General features: G+C 44.4%; 1 protein-coding gene across 1 annotated transcript in view; it reads left to right on the top strand.

Moving 5' to 3' along the window:
• NWD1 (NACHT and WD repeat domain containing 1) overlaps positions 1 to 20,193 on the top strand; it is a 95,407-nt gene that overhangs the window by 46,876 nt on the left and 28,338 nt on the right. Inside the window, exons 10-11 of the mRNA XM_030219929.1 lie at positions 6,113 to 6,235; positions 7,976 to 8,175. Coding sequence (XP_030075789.1) covers positions 6,113 to 6,235; positions 7,976 to 8,175 — 323 coding nt within the window. The remainder of the gene's footprint in view (positions 1 to 6,112; positions 6,236 to 7,975; positions 8,176 to 20,193) is intronic.

Below are 20,193 nucleotides of genomic sequence, written 5' to 3'. Positions count from 1 at the left end.
CCTCCAGCCCCGCCTCCCACTACCGGCTCTGCTATCCAATCTCGGTTAAGCTCCTGAGGATCCTTTCCTTCTGAACAGGATTCCTTTATGTTTATCCCACGCATGTTTGAATTCCGTTACCGTTTTCCTCTCCACCACCTCTCGCGGGAGGGCATTCCAAGCATCCACCACTCTCTCCGTGAAGAAATACTTCCTGACATTTTTCTTGAGTCTGCCCCCCTTCAATCTCATTTCATGTCCTTTCGTTCTACCGCCTTCATATCTCCGGAAAAGGTTCGTTTGCGGATTAATACCTTTCAAATATTTGAACGTCTGTATCATATCACCCCTGTTTCTCCTTTCCTCCAGGGTATACATGTTCAGGTCAGCAAGTCTCTCCTCATACGTCTTGTTACGCAAATCCCATACCATTCTCGTAGCTTTTCTTTGCAATACAGAGTGAGTGTCAGAGACAAGTCTTGAACTCATGACTCAGGGGCCAATGCACACAACTCTGGTGCTGTAGAGAACAGCGCTGGAAAAACACCAGCTCAACACTGAGTTGGAATTACCGACCGATGCTCAACACTAACACCATGCAAATTATATGCATGCAGTTAGTTTTGAGCATTGGTCAGTAAAAGGGTCCAAGCATTCCTGTCGTATGCCCACAAGACGTTTGTGGTAGGCACAACTCGTATGGGCCAGAGGAGTAGCTACAAATGGGCCTGGGTGGCCCCAGGTCCACCCACCTTTGCCCAAAGCCCACCCAGAGGTGGTGCATCCCGGCCACAGAGAATCCGGTCCAGAATTCTTCCCCGCCACCACTGAAGTACTTGCAGTTTTCATTTTCAGGACGCCAGGCAACGATTCACAGAGGCACTCCAGTGCCTTCCCTCTGCCATGTCCAGCCCTCCCTAAACAGGAAGCTGCATCAGAGAGGGCTGGACACGGCAGAGGGAAGACCCTGGAGTGCCACTGTGAATCACTGCAGGGCGTGCTGAAAATGTAAGCTGCAAGCACTGCAGCAGCAGCAGCAGAGGGGGAAGGAAAAGGAAGCCAAAGTGGCAGTTATCCCGGACCTCCTGGAGGCAGTGACGTAGCCACAGGTGGGCCTGGGTGGGCCAGGGTCCACCCATTTAGAGCTCAGGCCCACCCAACAGTACCACATGTTTAACGGTAGCTGGTGGGGATCTCACGCTCTGCCAGCTGAAGACTTCCCACTAATGGTAATGAAAACGCTACTCTCCATGATACCGGCACCTGTGCATGCTCAGTTTTCAGCGCATGCCTACTTCAGACTGCCAAGGTGGAAAGAAGCATTTTCCTGTCAGCTGAGATATATTTTTGGTGGTTGGGGGGGGGGGGGGGAGAGAACACTTGGTGCCCACCCACTTCTTGTCTAGGCCCACCCAAAATCTGTTGTCTGGCTACGCCCCTGCCTGGAGGGAAGCAGCGGAGGATGCTGGATTGTGGGTGGCTGACTGGACTTGGGAAAGGGAGAGATGTGCTGGACTTTTTGTGGGAAGAGGGAGGCTGCAGAGAAGGGAGAGGTGTGCTGCATTTATGGGAGGGGGCTTCAGGGAAGGGAGAGGTGTGCTGGACATTGTGGGGAGCTGCAGTGTCAGGAGAGGTATGCTGGACTTGTTGTGGGAGGAGGGGGCTAAAGGGCAGGGAGAGGTGTGCTGGTGGAGAGGGAGAGGTGCTGGGCCTGCAGAAGGAAGGGAAAGGAAAGAAATGCCAGACCAAGAGGATGAAGGAAGTGGGGATCAAATACTAAACCCATAGCAGGATGGAGGGGGGATGGGACAGACGGGCAAGCAAGTCAGATGCTGGAAGGTGGGTGGGTGGGGGGGAGTGAGAGCGCAAGAAGCTGGATGGTTTGGGATGGGGTGGGGTCAGAGAGAAGAGAGACACATTGGCACAGAGGAGGAGAGGGGAGAAGCTGGACAGGGAAACATAGGGACTCAGAGAAAGGGAGATGCTGAACATAGAGGAAGATAGACACAGAGATGGAAGAAGATACAGTGGTGGAAATAAGTATTTGATCCCTTGCTGATTTTGTAAGTTTGCCCACTGACAAAGACATGAGCAGCCCATAATTGAAGGGTAGGTTATTGGTAACAGTGAGAGATAGCACATCACAAATTAAATCCGGAAAATCACATTGTGGAAAGTATATGAATTTATTTGCATTCTGCAGAGGGAAATAAGTATTTAATCCCTCTGGCAAACAAGACCTAATACTTGGTGGCAAAACCCTTGTTGGCAAGCTCAGCGGTCAGACGTCTTCTGTAGTTGATGATGAGGTTTGCACACATGTCAGGAGGAATTTTGGTCCACTCCTCTTTGCAGATCATCTCTAAATCATTAAGAGTTCTGGGCTGTCGCTTGGCAACTCGCAGCTTCAGCTCCCTCCATAAGTTTTCAATGGGATTAAGGTCTGGTGACTGGCTAGGCCACTCCATGACCCTAATGTGCTTCTTCCTGAGCCACTCCTTTGTTGCCTTGGCTGTATGTTTTGGGTCATTGTCGTGCTGGAAGACCCAGCCACGACCCATTTTTAAGGCCCTGGCGGAGGGAAGGAGGTTGTCACTCAGAATTGTACGGTACATGGCCCCATCCATTCTCCCATTGATGCGGTGAAGTAGTCCTGTGCCCTTAGCAGAGAAACACCCCCAAAACATAACATTTCCACCTCCATGCTTGACAGTGGGGACGGTGTTCTTTGGGTCATAGGCAGCATTTCTCTTCCTCCAAACACGGCGAGTTGAGTTCATGCCAAAGAGCTCAATTTTTGTCTCATCTGACCACAGCACCTTCTCCCAATCACTCTCGGCATCATCCAGGTGTTCACTGGCAAACTTCAGACGGGCTGTCACATGTGCCTTCCGGAGCAGGGGGACCTTGCGGGCACTGCAGGATTGCAATCCGTTATGTCGTAATGTGTTACCAATGGTTTTCGTGGTGACAGTGGTCCCAGCTGCCTTGAGATCATTGACAAGTTCCCCCCTTGTAGTTGTAGGCTGATTTCTAACCTTCCTCATGATCAAGGATACCCCACGAGGTGAGATTTTGCGTGGAGCCCCAGATCTTTGTCGATTGACAGTCATTTTGTACTTCTTCCATTTTCTTACTATGGCACCAACAGTTGTCTCCTTCTCGCCCAGCGTCTTACTGATGGTTTTGTAGCCCATTCCAGCCTTGTGCAGGTGTATGATCTTGTCCCTGACATCCTTAGACAGCTCCTTGCTCTTGGCCATTTTGTAGAGGTTAGAGTCTGACTGATTCACTGAGTCTGTGGACAGGTGTCTTTCATACAGGTGACCATTGCCGACAGCTGTCTGTCATGCAGGTAACGAGTTGATTTGGAGCATCTACCTGGTCTGTAGGGGCCAGATCTCTTACTGGTTGGTGGGGGATCAAATACTTATTTCCCTCTGCAGAATGCAAATAAATTCATATACTTTCCACAATGTGATTTTCCGGATTTAATTTGTGATGTGCTATCTCTCACTGTTACCAATAACCTACCCTTCAATTATGGGCTGCTCATGTCTTTGTCAGTGGGCAAACTTACAAAATCAGCAAGGGATCAAATACTTATTTCCACCACTGTAGATAGTGGACATGGATAGAGAAGAAATGTCAAATGAGCAAGAGGCCTTGGTGAGCGAGTTAGGAGAAGACAGAGAGAAGCAGAAACCAGAGCCTGGGACCAACATTTGAAAAATAAAATAACCAGACAACAAAAGGTAGAAAAATAATTGTATTTTTCTATTTTGTGATTAAAATGTCAGATTTGGAATGGGCATCCTGCCAGAGCTGTTGTTAGACATGGCTGGGGCCTAGGGTAGAAATTTGGGAAGGGACTCCAAAGCTTACTACCAGGCTGCATCTTCTTCAGCTTTTGACAGTGGGGCACTCTCTGGCCAGAAAGCCAAGGGCAGTTGCTCTAGTTTTACCTCGTAACACCATACCTGGCGTGTTCTATCTTTATATTTTGGACAGTGTAGGAAGAAATGCATCGCTTTCTATTTCTCTGGTATTGTACTACATGACCGGTCTGGCTTCTTGGGGTTTCGATTTAATTTATGTTTATGGTCACTTATCCTGTATTTGGCATTTGTGTTCTGTGTGTGTGACCGAGGTATTCTGTTAGCATAAATTTTCTATGCAGTATTCTGTAGTAATTTGGTTTGTTCAGTTTTCTCGATAGATGTATTTTTAGGGCCCCACTGTAATATCTAGGGCCCTAAAATATCATAGGTAGGACCTTATTTTGGATGTTAGTGCTGGCATGGTAGATTCGCTCTAGGTTCTGAGTGACATTTTGTTTGATAGATTTTTGTTATTACTTTACAATATGCCTGTTATTGAGATAAAACTAGAAACAAACATTTTTATATGATGAGTTTTAAGGGGAAATGTCATAGCTCTGCTCTACATCCACTGTTGGGGAAGGACCAGGGAGATCTATGGATGCAGAATATTTAGGGGAAACATATGTATGTTGGGGAACCATGGCTCAATGGGGGATGAAGAGTTCAGCTTTTTGTACTTCCCCTAGCCCTCAACGTGGCCTTTAGCCACTGAAGTCTACACTGCTACCCTCATTGAAATTATTGGGAGTGGAGTAGGGGTAGGGGTAGGGGGTGGGGCAGGGATGGGACAAGGGTACATCAGGTGGCAGGTTTTTCTCTAGTGCCCACCCATACAATCTATTGGCCCACCCAAAAATTGCCTTCTGCTACTCCACTGTTGTGGGCATGTCCAGTGATGATCGGCCCCCTTCTGAACCCCAACATTTAAAACATCAGTGGTCCAGTGGACCTTGACCCCCCCCCGACCTGACACTGCCCCCCCCCCGCAAGACCTTTAAAAACCTCCCTGGTGGTCAAGTGGACCCCAACCCTGGACCTGACCTGATCCCTCCAAGACCTTAAAAAACTCCCATGGTGGTCCAATGGACCCCCTCATGACCCCCACCCCTCCTGCAAGCAAAAAAGCCCTAGTGGTCCAATGGACCCCTCTCTCAAGCCCTCCCACTGCCAAAAGTCCTCCATGGTGGTCTAATGACCCTACCCCTCCCCTCCACATATCTATACAGTTGGAAGCAGGCGGGCAGAAGCAACATCTCCTCCTTCCTGCCTCTGGGCTGCCTTTCTCAAAATGGCAGTGCCCAATCCCTGCCCAGTGAATCCTTAGATACTCTGGGAAGGGCAAAGCACCATATAAGGAGTCTTTTCCCTTATATGGTGCTTAGCCCCTCTCAGTGCATCCCAGGTTGCACCAGGCAGGGGCTGGGTGCTGCCATTTTGAGAAGGACGGGCCTAGAGGCAGGAAGGAGGAGGAGTCGTTGCTCTTGCTCTCTTGCCTCCAACTCCACTGGTATGTGGAGACCACCATGGTGGATTTTTGGTAGAGGGGGCTTGAGAGAGGGGTCAACTGGACAACCAGGGATTTTTTGCTTGCAAGTGAGTGGTGGCAGGGGATCAGGGAGGGGGTTCGCTGGACCACGAGGGAGGTTTTTAAAAGTTTTGGGGAGGTCTGAGTCGGGTTAGGGGGATCAGGGGCCGCTGTACCATGAAAGATACTTTAAAGTTTTGGGTGTAGGGGGTGGGGCCAGGGGTCAGGGGTCTGGGCACTGAGCACCTACCTGCTCCAAACCTGCTGTAAAATTTTGCACATTAAAGGTAGGTGCTCAGGGCACAGAAATATCTGTGCATTGCTCAGAATGCTCATTTTAATAACAATAATCTTGTTGTAATACATTTGTATAGGGCTGTCAGTAGCTGCTATGGGGAATGGTAAAAGGGACACAGAACCCCCTTGGTGCATTAGACACTAAATAATGTTTACTTTAGACAGGCTACAACCTGTCTAAAGCAAATGTTGCAAGCACGGTAAGGTTTGTGCTTCGGACCCTCAGAAATGTCTTCAGAATGAGAGCCCACGTCTTTTGCCTCCTTGTATCCTGACTTGTAATCAGTTTGTCACTTTGAACAGGGTCACTTAACCTCTCCTTTGAGATCTGTGTAGTAGTTCTGTGGTGCATAGGAAAACCTGTTTCCACTCTTGAAGTGGCTGAGAACATCCCATAATCTTTTTTTATATGCCCTTCTCCCTTTAGGTATTACAGTGATGGAGGTCAGTGCTGAACACAATCTGCTGATTGTAGGTTCTCAGGATGGTACAATCATTCTCTGGAATGTGAAGGGCACTGAGGTCATTCATACACTGGCCGGTCACTCAGGTCTGGCATTAAATCTATTCACTTTATCACAGTAATTGCTTCTGGTCTCTTAGGCTGAATGCAGTATTAGTTTCTATTTTATTCAGTCACAATTTGAAGACAATTTTCAGAATTGATTTACCTGGGTAAAAGGGCAGGCTGAAAATTATCCACCCTTCACCCAGGTAAAAGTACACACAAGGATTACAAACGCACACACTTTAACTGGGCAAAATGTAGGAGGTCTCAGGGTGTGTCCAAACTGGGGAAGAGACATAATGCATGTAGATTGTATTTTAATTTAATTTACAAGATTTATAACCTACACTTTGCTAACCCAAATCTGGACAAGGCAATTTAAACTTTAAAATATTCAACAAACAATGTAAAACAATAAAAAGTCATTTCCTCTGTCTCAGCAAGAAAACCCTTGGGGTGCTATATGTTTATATTTATGTTTAATTAAAACTTGATATACTGCCTTTCGAGTAAATCAAAGCTATTTACACAAAACAATTTTTAAGAGAAACTAGTAATGAACTCTAGATATAGCAAAGATAGAAAAGTGGGTTTTACATCAATGTGGATGCTTCAGAAAATATGTTCCACTGTGTTGTAAGAATGTATTTCACACTGTAATAATATTGTACACAAAGTGTAACTGCCCTTTTGGGGTACTTTGGGGCTCATTTTTGAAAGAGAAAATTGTCCAAAAAATGTCAATAAAGAAGCATTTGAACAGATTTCTTCTCAAAACATTGTAACCAGGTACCTCTGAGTGCAGCCAAGGATAGAACAATCTCCTCCAGCCACAGGCTCCCAGTACAGTCTTTAGACGACATAGAATAACTTCAAATTTATTGAAGGGTCCATATAAATCATGTGAATCTACAGGACACGGCCGTGTTTTGGCCAACCAGCCTGCCTCAGGAGTCTTTATGCTCTTTTGTAATGGTCTGTAGAAAAGACTTGTGGCTGTTGAACTGCTACTAGGAAGAAACCTTGTGCGTGGAGCTCAGTGCTCGAAAAGCTACGTTGTACAGGTTAGGCAGTAAAATGTCGCCTGTTTCAAACAGATCATTACAAAGGATCATAAAGACTCCTGAGGCAGACCGGTTGGCCAAAACATGGCCATGTTGAGTCCTGTAGATTCACATGATTTGTGTTCTTTGTGTTCTAGCATCCATACTAAAGCATCACTTTGTTCATAGAGACAGAGAAAGCGACTGGGGGTAAAGCTCAGTGGCATAGCTACAGGTGGGCCCACCCAACAGTAGCGCACATTTAGCGGTAGCTGGTGGGGATCCCAAGCTCCGTCAGCTGAAGACTTCCCCCTGCTGGTAACAAAAATGCTACTTTCCACAATACCGGCACCTGCGCATGCCCAGTTTTCAGCGCATGTCTGCTGCAGACTGCCAAGGTGGAAAGAAACGTTTTCCTGCCAGCTGAGATATTTTTTTGGGTGGTGGTGGGGGGAGGAGAACACTTGGTGCCCACCCACTTCTTGCCTAGGCCCACCCAAAATCTGTTGTCTGCCTACGCCCCTGGTAAAGCTCACCACTACTCCACCACTTTTCACTAAATCTGCTTCTGTAACCTATTCTCACTTATTTTATTAAAGGACCTTTTCCATCTCTATTCTGCCCAGTGACATATTTTGTCACAAAAAAAAAAATTGAAAAGGGGCTTCTAAAAGTGCAATTTACTGGCCCAAGCACTTGGTCCAGTGGAAATGTTGAGGTTTGCCACTTTGTGTTGCAGCGGAGGTGCGAGGTGTGAAAGTGTTTGGGAAAGGGACGCGGGCTGCCTCATGTGCCCTGGACCACACACTGCGTCTCTGGAATCTGGTGACAGGAAAAGAGAGGCATTCTGTTCAGGAAGACCATGCGGGGCACTGCCACTCCTTCCTGCTCCATGTGGATGAGAAGAATAGTGCTATATATTCTGCATGCGGCTCCCAGGTATGAGAGGCTGACCCTACCTGTTATGACTGATTAGAATTAAGAAAGATTTCACCCTGAAAATCCAAAGAGAGAGAGAGAAAGAAAATCAGGGTTGTTCATTTGCATATCTTCATCTTGTGCAATGCATCTATTGTTCATCTTATGTTTTGTATCCATGAGCAAACTTTTCCAAGGTGACAGAGGGGCAGATGCAAAAATCCACTCATTAGAGCTATGTTTCCATGGCTGAGCACACGGTTTCTAACGCAAACCTAATCAGGGTCAGCGGAACGTGGTAAGTAGGGTATGCACGGCAGGGGGGGGCACCAACATTCGAGGGGTGCCAGAAACTGCCAATGCTTACCCGTTATGCTCCACTGGCCACTGCCATCACATACTACAGCCCTCCCAAGTCCTACCTTGAAGGGCCCAACGTGGTGGTGCAGTGGCCTCTGCAGCAGCAGGGGCAGGAAAGAATCCCACTCTTTCCTGCCCACTGCAGCTACTCTGTCTCTGCTCTGTTCTTCTGCGCTGCCACCATGCTTTAAAAATGGCTACTGAGGCTTCCAGTCTTAGCAGAAAACATGAGCGGCGCCGGGCACAGTAGCGACAGTGGGTAGGAAAGATTGTTTTGTGTTTTCTTTTCTTTTCCCTAAGGAAGCCACTAGACTACCAAAGCCCTTCAAGGGTGATTGGCTCAGGCACTGACAGGAAGAGAGACATTAAAAAAAAAAAAAAAAAGAAACCCAGGGGCCCTTTTACTAAGCCGCATAAGCGTCTACGAGTACCTAACGTGCACCAAAATGCGTGGCTCTTGCGGTAATTTCATTTTTGGTGCGCATCTGATATGTGCAGCCGAAAAATAATTTTTATTTTCAGACACACGTATTGAACGTGTGCCAAGTGGCATTTGATGTGCATAGATCATTACTGCCCGGTAACCGTGTGAGATTTTACCACTAGGTCAATGGCTGGTGGTAAGGTTACAGACCCAAAATGGACGCATGGTAATTTTGATATTGCTGCATGTCCATTTTTGTCAACAATAAAATAAAAGGCCTTTTTTACAGGTGCGCTGAAAAATGGATTGGTGCGCGCCCGAAATTCGCACCTATACTACTGCAAGCCATTTTTCAGCGCACCTTAGTAAAAGGACCCCTCAGTTTTGCTCAAGGAGTCACCTCCCCCCAAACAAATTCCATGATCCTTTCCTAAGACAAACCCAGATTTTCTGATTGCTCCACCCCACAGATGACCCTTTTTCTGACCTCCCCCCCCCCCCCCCAAGATTCCTGGTCTAGTTGGCTCTCCAGTCCTGTGACCCTCATAATATAATCTCTGATGTGTAATAAACCCCAATCCCCCCTCCCTAGGCCTCCCATAAAAATATCCTTGGTGTTTAATGGACCCTCTGAACCCACTCACCTGGTTCCTGAGACTCCCCTCATATACCTCAAAGAAGAGAAAAGAGCAATTCCCACTATCTCTTTTCTCCATGATGCTATCTTCCAAAATGGCAGCACTATGTGGTGCATTCTGGGATGGAATGCGGGTTGGTTCACTAAATAAGGACATTTTTCCCTTGTTTGGCAGTCTCTGCCCAGACTACCAAATAAGGGAAACATTCCCAAATGTGGTTGATCAGGTGCCACCGTTTTGGAAGATGGCATCATGGAGGTAGGAATGAGTGTGCATTGCTCCTGCTTCTTCAAGGTATGCGAGGGAGGTTCTGGGGGCCCTGGGGAAGTTGTGAGGTGGTGATGAGGATCAACTATATACCAGGGTTATTTTTATAGGAGGTTGTGGAGGGATCTGGGGTGGGGATCAAAGCATGGAGGGCTTTTCTGGGGTAGAGCCAGTGGTTCCCAAACCTGGTCCTGGAGGCACCTCAGGCAGTCAGGATTTTATGATATATACAATGAATATTCATGAGAGATTTGCATGCAATGGAAACAGTGCATGCAAATCTCCCTCACTTTGAATGGGCTGTGTTGACATTGCCACACACTTTAGTAAACAGGGGGGTTAGATTGTGAGCCCTACACCTACCGTACCTGAATGTACATAATTTCAATAGCTTTTGGTACTGTAGGCGGTATATATAAAAAATAAAATAAAAATAAAGCAGGTAGATTTGAAAACATTATCCAGGCACTTTCTTTCCCTCCCCTGATCTAAAATGCCCCTGGGTCTACTCACTGTTTAATCTGGCTAACAGTAAATGCATTGTTGAGGCCAATGTGTATTTTTTACCCAGGTAAGATGTGGGCAATTTTTAGTTATTTACCCCAGGATTCAATACATCGTGCCTTAATTTCTGCGTGGAAATCAAAGCGTATTCTATAACAATGCGCGTAACTTAATTGTTTAACTAGATAATCAGCACTGTTAATTGAATGTTAACAAGCACTTATCAGTACTACTTGGCATTAAGATTTACATGCAGAACTTGCTAAGCATATGCTGTAATGTAGTGAGCTTGAGGCGGGAGTTGGGGGAAGCGGTAGAAGGGCCCTAAACCCTCTGGGAAATCTTCACTACAGGTCCCAGAAGTCCCAGTACCCTGGGGGTGGAGTTTCTGGAAGGCAGGGATTGACTGACACTGAAAGAGGGAAGGGGGACTCCAACTCCCAGAGATCCCGGCAGGGAGAAAGGCTTGCTGGGAAGGGGAAAAAAGGGGACTCCAACTCCCAGAGATCTCGGGGGAGGGAGAGGCTTGCAGAAAAGGAGGGAAAAGAGGACTGGAAAGCCCCAGCTGCAGAGTAGGTAGATGACGATTGGCTAATGAATACTAATCAGGAGGAGGGGAGTCAGCTGGTGGAACCTGGAGGGGAGGATTTTATGGAGTAGGGGCCCGACAGTGGGGAAGGAGGGAGCTGTGGGGAACTTATGGACACTTCAGCTATAGGCCAGACTCCAAGAGGAGGTAAATTGCAAGCTGTGGCAGCTGCCCTTTTTTCCTGACTCAAAGGTCCTTGGAAGAGCATGTGGGAGGGGCTCAGAGCAGTGGCGTAGTCAAGGGTGGGCCCGGGTTTGGGCTCAGGCCCACCCAGTAGCAACACACCTATGAAGTGTCTGGCAGGGATCCCGAAGCCCCACCAGCTGAAAATTCCCAACAACTGTCCTTCCTGCATACCAGCCTTCCCTCTAATGTATTCCTGCCTATGCGGAAACAGGAAGTTGCATCAGAGGGAAGGCTGTGGGGCCAATATGAGCAGTGTGTATTAGTTGCTGCTCGCTGCCAGTGAAAATCTGCTATTTAAAAGGTATGGGGGGAGGGGTATGTTTGAGAGACCATATGGCATGCAGGCAAGTGAGAGAGAGAGACCAAATCACTTGTGGGACAGGGTGGAGTTCTTCTGCCCACCCATCTTGGGCCCATGCCCACCCAAAATTGGGTGTCTGGCTACGCCCCTGGCTCAGAGCAGTACGGAGAGAGAGGCAATAAGGGAATGTGGGGACTGATTTCATGTTGAAACTGTGAAGGGCTGAATGTTCGGGTTTTGGAACACACCTGAAGATAAACCTCCTCAGGAGGGACTGGTGTGACTTATCGTTTCTTTTGGTTGTCTTTATATTGAAGCTGTTGAACCTGTGCCTGTGTGCACTTTTGTGTTTTGGGACACCAATAAATCTTCTTATACCCCGGAAAGTACAAGCGTGGAGATACAATCTTGTAATGTTGAGGGAGCTCCGGGACAAGGCTGGAGGAGTCTCTCTCTCTCTCTTCTCTCTCTCTCCCTGCAGAGTCTGTCTTCATCCCCACCCTGTCCCCGCAGATTACGTGGTAACATAGTAAATGACGGCAGATAACGACCTGTCTGCCCAACAAGATAGACTCATTTTACATGGTATGTGATACTTTACGCCTGAGTTTGATTTGTCCATGCCATTCTCAGGGCACAGACCGTAGAAGTCTGCCCAGCACTGTTGTATTAAGTTCTGAAGCTAACATCGAAACCACTTAAAATTTACACTCCAGCCCATCCATACCTATTCAGTTACGATCAGGGCGTAGACCATCTTCCCCCGGATTCTGCCCCCATTCCCATGGGCTCTGTCCTCATCTGAAGAAGCCTCAAAGTATTAAACAGTTCAATTTGCTGTGCAACTGTTGTTTATAAATCACAAATAGAAAACAATAACAAAGGCTCCAGGAGAGATCCGGGAAATTATAGACCGGTGAGTCTGACGTCGGTGCCGGGGAAAATGGTAGAGGCTATTATTAAAAACAAAATTACAGAGCACATGCGAGGACATGGATTACTGAGACCAAGTCAGCATGGCTTTTGTGTGGGGAAATCTTGCCTGATCAATTTACTTCAATTCTTTGAAGGAGTGAACAAACATGTGGACAAAGGGGAGTCGGTTGATATTGTGTATCTGGATTTTCAAAAGGCGTTTGACAAGGTACCTCATGAAAGGCTACAGAGGAAATTGGAGGGTCATGGGATAGGAGGAAAAATTAGATACATTTCGGAATGATATTAACCATAAGCACGAGCTATTGAAAAAGGAGGATATGAACTTTGAGACCAATATGACTACTTTGAATTCCAAATTGGACCATTTTAAAAAGGAAATTAAGAGGCAGAAATATGAAAAATACAAACGGGACGAAGAGGACTACCGTAGAGGTAATATTTACTCATGGGCAGTACCTAGAAGGAACAATTTTAACAAACGGAGGATAAGTGCTCGCATGGGACATTTACCAACTAAGAGATTTAATCGTGGAGACCATGATGATCAGAGCACTGATCAGCAAATTAATACGGAAAGAGCTCGCAAGAGAGTGCGGAATGATTCCGAAGAACTGTTCACGTCTCCATGCTCCACACCCATTAATAACTCTACAATGATCCCCACAAGAGACCCTATGCCTTCTACTTTTTTAGACAAGATCTGGGACAACAGGATAAGGGGGAAGGAGAGGGAATTTCAACCACGATCGAATATAATGCAGGAGAGAATGGAGAGGGCCCCTTATCACAATTACAGGATGGAATTTCGAGGAAGGGGAAGAGGCCGAGGGAGAGGGAGAACTTGGAATGCAGATCACCGACGACAATTATCATACAGGGAACCACGGACATTCCAATAATCAACCTGTCACAATATCAACTCTCAGAAATTGAGACCTCGGTTCTTCAGAAAGGCCTTAAGTTTATACCTACTGACAATTATGATCCCTTGCAAACGAGGATAGATTTGTTCAAATTTGAGCGAAAATTGAAGATTACTCACTTCTTTGCTAAAATGGAACCCTCTCATAATGATCCATCTATGGTCAAGAGACCATCAAAATGGATACCTCCAGGACCAACGGATCCCTTAATCTCCGCCTATCAGCGATGCGTTATGCGTGACCTCACACAATTGGAAACCAAAAAGAAGAGGAAATTTTATAATTTATCAAGAGAGGAGAATCTGGCTCTCAACAAACTTCGAGAGAATGCAGAAATCACTATCAAACCGGCGGATAAAGGTGGGGGCATTGTTATCATGGATACAGCCAAATATATTGCAGAAATTGAGAGACAACTCTCTAAGAACGAATTTTATTGTCTATTGGAGGCAGATCCTACAGAAGATATCAGGAAGGAGATTAATTTCTGGGTCAACTTTGGCTTTGACTCAGGTTTTCTTACATCTAAAGAAAAGGACTTTCTGATTACACAGGTTCCGATTACACCTGTTATCTACATTCTTCCAAAAATCCATAAAACTTTGGAGAACCCCCCAGGTAGGCCTATTGTCTCTGGAATAGGTTCAATTTTGGAACCTTTATCTGCCTTTGTTGATTCCTTCCTTAAGCCTCTGATACCGTCAGTGAAATCCTATATTAGAGATTCCTCACATGCCATCAATCTATTGGAGGATATTGATGAAGACATGTCAGATATTATCTTGGTAACTTTTGATTTGGAATCATTATACACTAATATTCCACAGGTTGAGGCTATTCAAATAATTACTGACGTCCTGAATGAGCGGGGACAGAATACAAGAGTACCAACTGCATTTATCATTGAATTAGCATCCATAGCCCTTCGGAACAACTTCTTTGCTTTTCAAGGAAAATTTTTCAAACAGATCAAAGGGACCGCAATGGGGGCCAGCATGGCTCCAGACATTGCTATCCTGTATGTGGCATTCTTTGAAAAGAAATTTTTGGAAATACACCCGTACAAGGAGGAAGTACGGCTTTGGAAGAGGTATATCGACGATATCCTGGTACTATGGAGGGGAACAACTGATAGACTTCATGAATTCTATGGATGGTTGAATGGTTTGGATGTCAATTTAAAGTTTACTATGCACTTTGATCTCAGTGCAATTCCTTTTTTGGACATCATGATCCAAAAGGATGCAGGTAGATTTCGCACAACTATTTATAGAAAGCCCACAGATAAGAATAACTACCTCCATTTTCAGAGCTATCATGATAGAAATCTGAAAGAGAATCTTCCTACCTCCCAGTTTTTACGACTGCGAAGGGTATGCAGCGATCTGTCAGATTTTAAATGCAACACAGAACCTATGGCCAAGAGGTTCATAGAGAGGGGTTATCCTGAAGCTTGTGTTCGGAAGGGAATCGAGAGAGCAGTAGCGACAAACAGAAAGGACTTACTTGTTGGACAAAGGGAACGTGCTGTACCAGATTTGGTTTGTGGTTTAAGGTTTTCTAATTATTCATATGACATCAAGAAAATTTTGAGGAGACATTGGCATATTCTGGAGGGCCACCCCTGCTTTCAGAACAAATGGCTCACAATAGCCCATACACGAGGCAGAAATATCAAGGAGATTGTGGCACCATCAGCCTTACCAGTGAGACCCTTAGATTCACCCCCACACACGGGACATCAACCGTGTGGGTCATGCTCTGTATGCCAATATAGCTTGACCACATCCACATTTATTCATCCACAGACAGGTAAACAGTACCATCTGAGGCACTCTTCAAACTGTAATACAGAGGGCGTCGTTTATCTCATCATCTGTACATGTAACTTGATTTATATAGGGAAGACCATTAGGAAACTCAAATTAAGGATGATTGAGCACAGGAGTAATATCAAGAGGAAGAACATCACGGCACCTTTGGTCCAACATTGTGTTGATTGTGCACATGACTTTACTGATCTGAAGTTTTTGGTACTCAAGGTCATCAAGGCATCATGGCGGGGTTCTGATATTGATAAGATACTGCTGCAGCAAGAACAACGCTTTATCTTTGAACTGAATACGGTCTTTCCTGCTGGTCTCAACTCTGAAATGGATCTATCTGTGTTTTTGTAAGGAGCTCCATAATTGAATTATTCACAAATCCTAAAGGAAGGGAAGATTGACTCATCTATTACCTAAGGGTCTTTGTGCTCTGTGGTTGAACCCATTTGGACTGGTCTCTTTTTTTCTGGGCTTCTTTCTCTTTTTTCTTTTTGTGTTTTATTTTTTGTCGTTTGTGAATATCAGTAGTTATCATCAAGTCTACTTACAGTATTTATATATATTTTTTATATATCTATTTTTTTATACATATATTTTCTCAGTTTCTTTATATATTTCTCTATATGTTCAGGAGGTTTTTTTGGTTATGACCAATATGTAATTCAAGTACGTGTTATTATATTTGTTTATATTATGATTGTATGCTTTTTAAGGAATTTAAGTGACTTGATTTGAAGGGATAGGTATAATAATATGGAGTTATGATACCAGATACTGTAATTTTAAGTAAAACTACGCAAAATGTTCCTATGTATTTCATTATGTGTGAAACCATTTTAGGTTTTTTTATGCAGTATATGCAGCATTTATTGGGGCTTTTCAGACATTTGAGAAGTATAATTTTGTTTAATTTTAAGGATTAGATGTGAATGGAGGGATTTGGTATATTGATGTATATATATACATCATTTGTCTGTGCCTACAACATGCGAATGTTATATCACTTTAAATATTCGGACTAGCCCCATTACGTCACTTCACTTCCTCCTCCCTCCGTCCATTTAAACATAGCTTTGCGCATGCTTTAACTTTTGGCGGTTTATGCGGCTGAAGGCGTTTTATCTATGAGCTGTTCAAACACCGGGTAAGATTATCGGTTTCTTTAAGGAAAAGATAATATAATTTTATGACTCGTACCATTTCAGTTATTTATCATCCTTTACGCAGCGCACATAGATATCCGTTTGGACTTTCACATATTCCCACGATCAGTAATTTGTCTGACGTACGATACTTAGGATATGACGTGAATGAATCTTTGTTTTGGGGGATAATATCTAATTTTATTGCGCTTATGATTCATAAATGTGGAGTTGTTTTAAATATTAGAATATACCCCGTGATGTCTTTTTCAAATGTTGTGCTGCGCATGCTTTCAATCTTTGGTGGTTGACGCGACTGTAGGCGTCCCATAAACGGGCTGCCCGAACAGCGGGTAAGATTTTAAGTTCTCCTTTGACAAGATATTTTAGGATGATAGATTCTGTGCTAATATTGCTTCAGGTGATGTCGGACTGTTGGTTTTTTTCGACTGTTAAGTGGTTTAAAACAGATATTTATTTTACCCGATTGCTCATTTATTGTATGTGGATGCATGGGAATGTTTTTTTATGAATTTGACAAATAGTGATCAATTTTGAAGGATGTTTCAATGTTATTTATGGATCTGGAAAGTATTTATTAATTTTGAAAACTCTGTTCCTTTTTTTATATTAGGGAATATAAGCTGTTTGTTAATCATCTTTATCTACTAGCTAACTAGCTGACCTAGAAGAGTTTTTTGGTAAGGTTTGATGTTTATTTATTTATTATCATTACTTTTATGCTCTATTTTTTATGCAGAGTCTGTAATCAGTAAAGTTACTTATATGGTATGAGTGTTTGAAAGCGTGCACTATAAGTTCATAAGCCCCTGTTGCACTCACATTTTTTTTGCAACACTTACCCCAGATGGTAAGGTCTTCACAGACCTGCACACATGAGTTTGAAATATAACATTATGGTATGCAGGTATATGTATGTATGAGTAAGTTTTTTTAAGTTTGTGAATAAGTACATGTAAATGGGGAGATAGATATATGACGATATATGTATGGATTGTTGGTTAATATTTCTCAGGTCATGATGATGATGTTTTATATCATATGTTACTATGTTTTATCATTCTTTATATGTATATTCTTGTAACCATGATAACTATGTTTTGTTTTTAAAAAATTTTTTTATAATATACATGTGTATGTATGTTTATGTAAGCATGCATATGCATTTTTGATTTTGATGTTGGTTCTGCATTATTGTATTATATATAATTTTTAATGATATATGTTTATGTATTTTTTACATTAGACCCCTGATGCAGGCGTTTGTACGCCGAAACACGGCCCGTGTCGGGTATTCATCATTAATAAAGGATTGCATTTTTCTCATTCCTGAAGGCCCAGTGTTTACTTTTTCTGTTTGTTTGGTTGCTTTTGTATGCTGCTTTCCCTCTGTTTTGTGAACATAGTAAATGACGGCAGATAACGACCTGTCTGCCCAACAAGATAGACTCATTTTACATGGTATGTGATACTTTACGCCTGAGTTTGATTTGTCCATGCCATTCTCAGGGCACAGACCGTAGAAGTCTGCCCAGCACTGTTGTATTAAGTTCTGAAGCTAACATCGAAACCACTTAAAATTTACACTCCAGCCCATCCATACCTATTCAGTTACGATCAGGGCGTAGACCATCTTCCCCCGGATTCTGCCCCCATTCCCATGGGCTCTGTCCTCATCTGAAGAAGCCTCAAAGTATTAAACAGTTCAATTTGCTGTGCAACTGTTGTTTATAAATCACAAATAGAAAACAATAACAAAGGCTCCAGGAGAGATCCGGGAAATTATAGACCGGTGAGTCTGACGTCGGTGCCGGGGAAAATGGTAGAGGCTATTATTAAAAACAAAATTACAGAGCACATGCGAGGACATGGATTACTGAGACCAAGTCAGCATGGCTTTTGTGTGGGGAAATCTTGCCTGATCAATTTACTTCAATTCTTTGAAGGAGTGAACAAACATGTGGACAAAGGGGAGTCGGTTGATATTGTGTATCTGGATTTTCAAAAGGCGTTTGACAAGGTACCTCATGAAAGGCTACAGAGGAAATTGGAGGGTCATGGGATAGGAGGAAATGTCCTATTGTGGATTAAAAACTGGTTGAAGGATAGGAAACAGAGAGTGGGGTTAAATGGGCAGTATTCACAATGGAGAAGGGTAGTTAGTGGGGTTCCTCAGGGGTCCGTGCTAGGACCGCTGCTTTTTAATATATTTATAAATGATTTAGAGATGGGAGTAACTAGCGAAGTAAATTTGCTGATGACAAAGTTATTCAAAGTCGTTAAATCGCGACAGGATTGTGAAAAATTACAAGAGGACCTTACGAGACTGGGAGACTGGGCGGCTAAATGGCAGATGATGTTTAATGTGAGCAAGTGCAAGGTGATGCATGTGGGAAAAAAGAACCCGAATTATAGCTACGTCATGCAAGGTTCCACGTTAGGAGTTACGGACCAAGAAAGGGATCTGGGTGTCGTCGTCGATAACACACTGAAACCTTCTGCTCAGTGTGCTGCTGCGGCTAAGAAAGCAAATAGAATGTTGGGTATTATTAGGAAAGGTATGGAAAACAGGTGTGAGGATGTTATAATGCCGTTGTATCGCTCCATGGTGCGACCGCACCTTGAGTATTGTGTTCAATTCTGGTCGCCACATCTCAAGAAAGATATACAGTGGTGGAAATAAGTATTTGATCCCTTGCTGATTTTGTAAGTTTGCCCACTGACAAAGACATGAGCAGCCCATAATTGAAGGGTAGGTTATTGGTAACAGTGAGAGATAGCACATCACAAATTAAATCCGGAAAATCACATTGTGGAAAGTATATGAATTTATTTGCATTCTGCAGAGGGAAATAAGTATTTAATCCCTCTGGCAAACAAGACCTAATACTTGGTGGCAAAACCCTTGTTGGCAAGCACAGCGGTCAGACGTCTTCTGTAGTTGATGATGAGGTTTGCACACATGTCAGGAGGAATTTTGGTCCACTCCTCTTTGCAGATCATCTCTAAATCATTAAGAGTTCTGGGCTGTCGTTTGGCAACTCGCAGCTTCAGCTCCCTCCATAAGTTTTCAATGGGATTAAGGTCTGGTGACTGGCTAGGCCACTCCATGACCCTAATGTGCTTCTTCCTGAGCCACTCCTTTGTTGCCTTGGCTGTATGTTTTGGGTCATTGTCGTGCTGGAAGACCCAGCCACGACCCATTTTTAAGGCCCTGGCGGAGGGAAGGAGGTTGTCACTCAGAATTGTACGGTACATGGCCCCATCCATTCTCCCATTGATGCGGTGAAGTAGTCCTGTGCCCTTAGCAGAGAAACACCCCCAAAACATAACATTTCCACCTCCATGCTTGACAGTGGGGACGGTGTTCTTTGGGTCATAGGCAGCATTTCTCTTCCTCCAAACACGGCGAGTTGAGTTCATGCCAAAGAGCTCAATTTTTGTCTCATCTGACCACAGCACCTTCTCCCAATCACTCTCGGCATCATCCAGGTGTTCACTGGCAAACTTCAGACGGGCCGTCACATGTGCCTTCCGGAGCAGGGGGACCTTGCGGGCACTGCAGGATTGCAATCCGTTATGTCGTAATGTGTTACCAATGGTTTTCGTGGTGACAGTGGTCCCAGCTGCCTTGAGATCATTGACAAGTTCCCCCCTTGTAGTTGTAGGCTGATTTCTAACCTTCCTCATGATCAAGGATACCCCATGAGGTGAGATTTTGCGTGGAGCCCCAGATCTTTGTCGATTGACAGTCATTTTGTACTTCTTCCATTTTCTTACTATGGCACCAACAGTTGTCTCCTTCTCGCCCAGCGTCTTACTGATGGTTTTGTAGCCCATTCCAGCCTTGTGCAGGTGTATGATCTTGTCCCTGACATCCTTAGACAGCTCCTTGCTCTTGGCCATTTTGTAGAGGTTA

Source organism: Microcaecilia unicolor, chromosome 11 (genome assembly GCF_901765095.1).
Source record: "Microcaecilia unicolor chromosome 11, aMicUni1.1, whole genome shotgun sequence".
NCBI lineage: Eukaryota > Metazoa > Chordata > Amphibia > Gymnophiona > Siphonopidae > Microcaecilia > Microcaecilia unicolor.
Note: the sequence above shows the minus strand (reverse complement) of the source record. Positions and strands in the feature narration are given on the sequence as shown.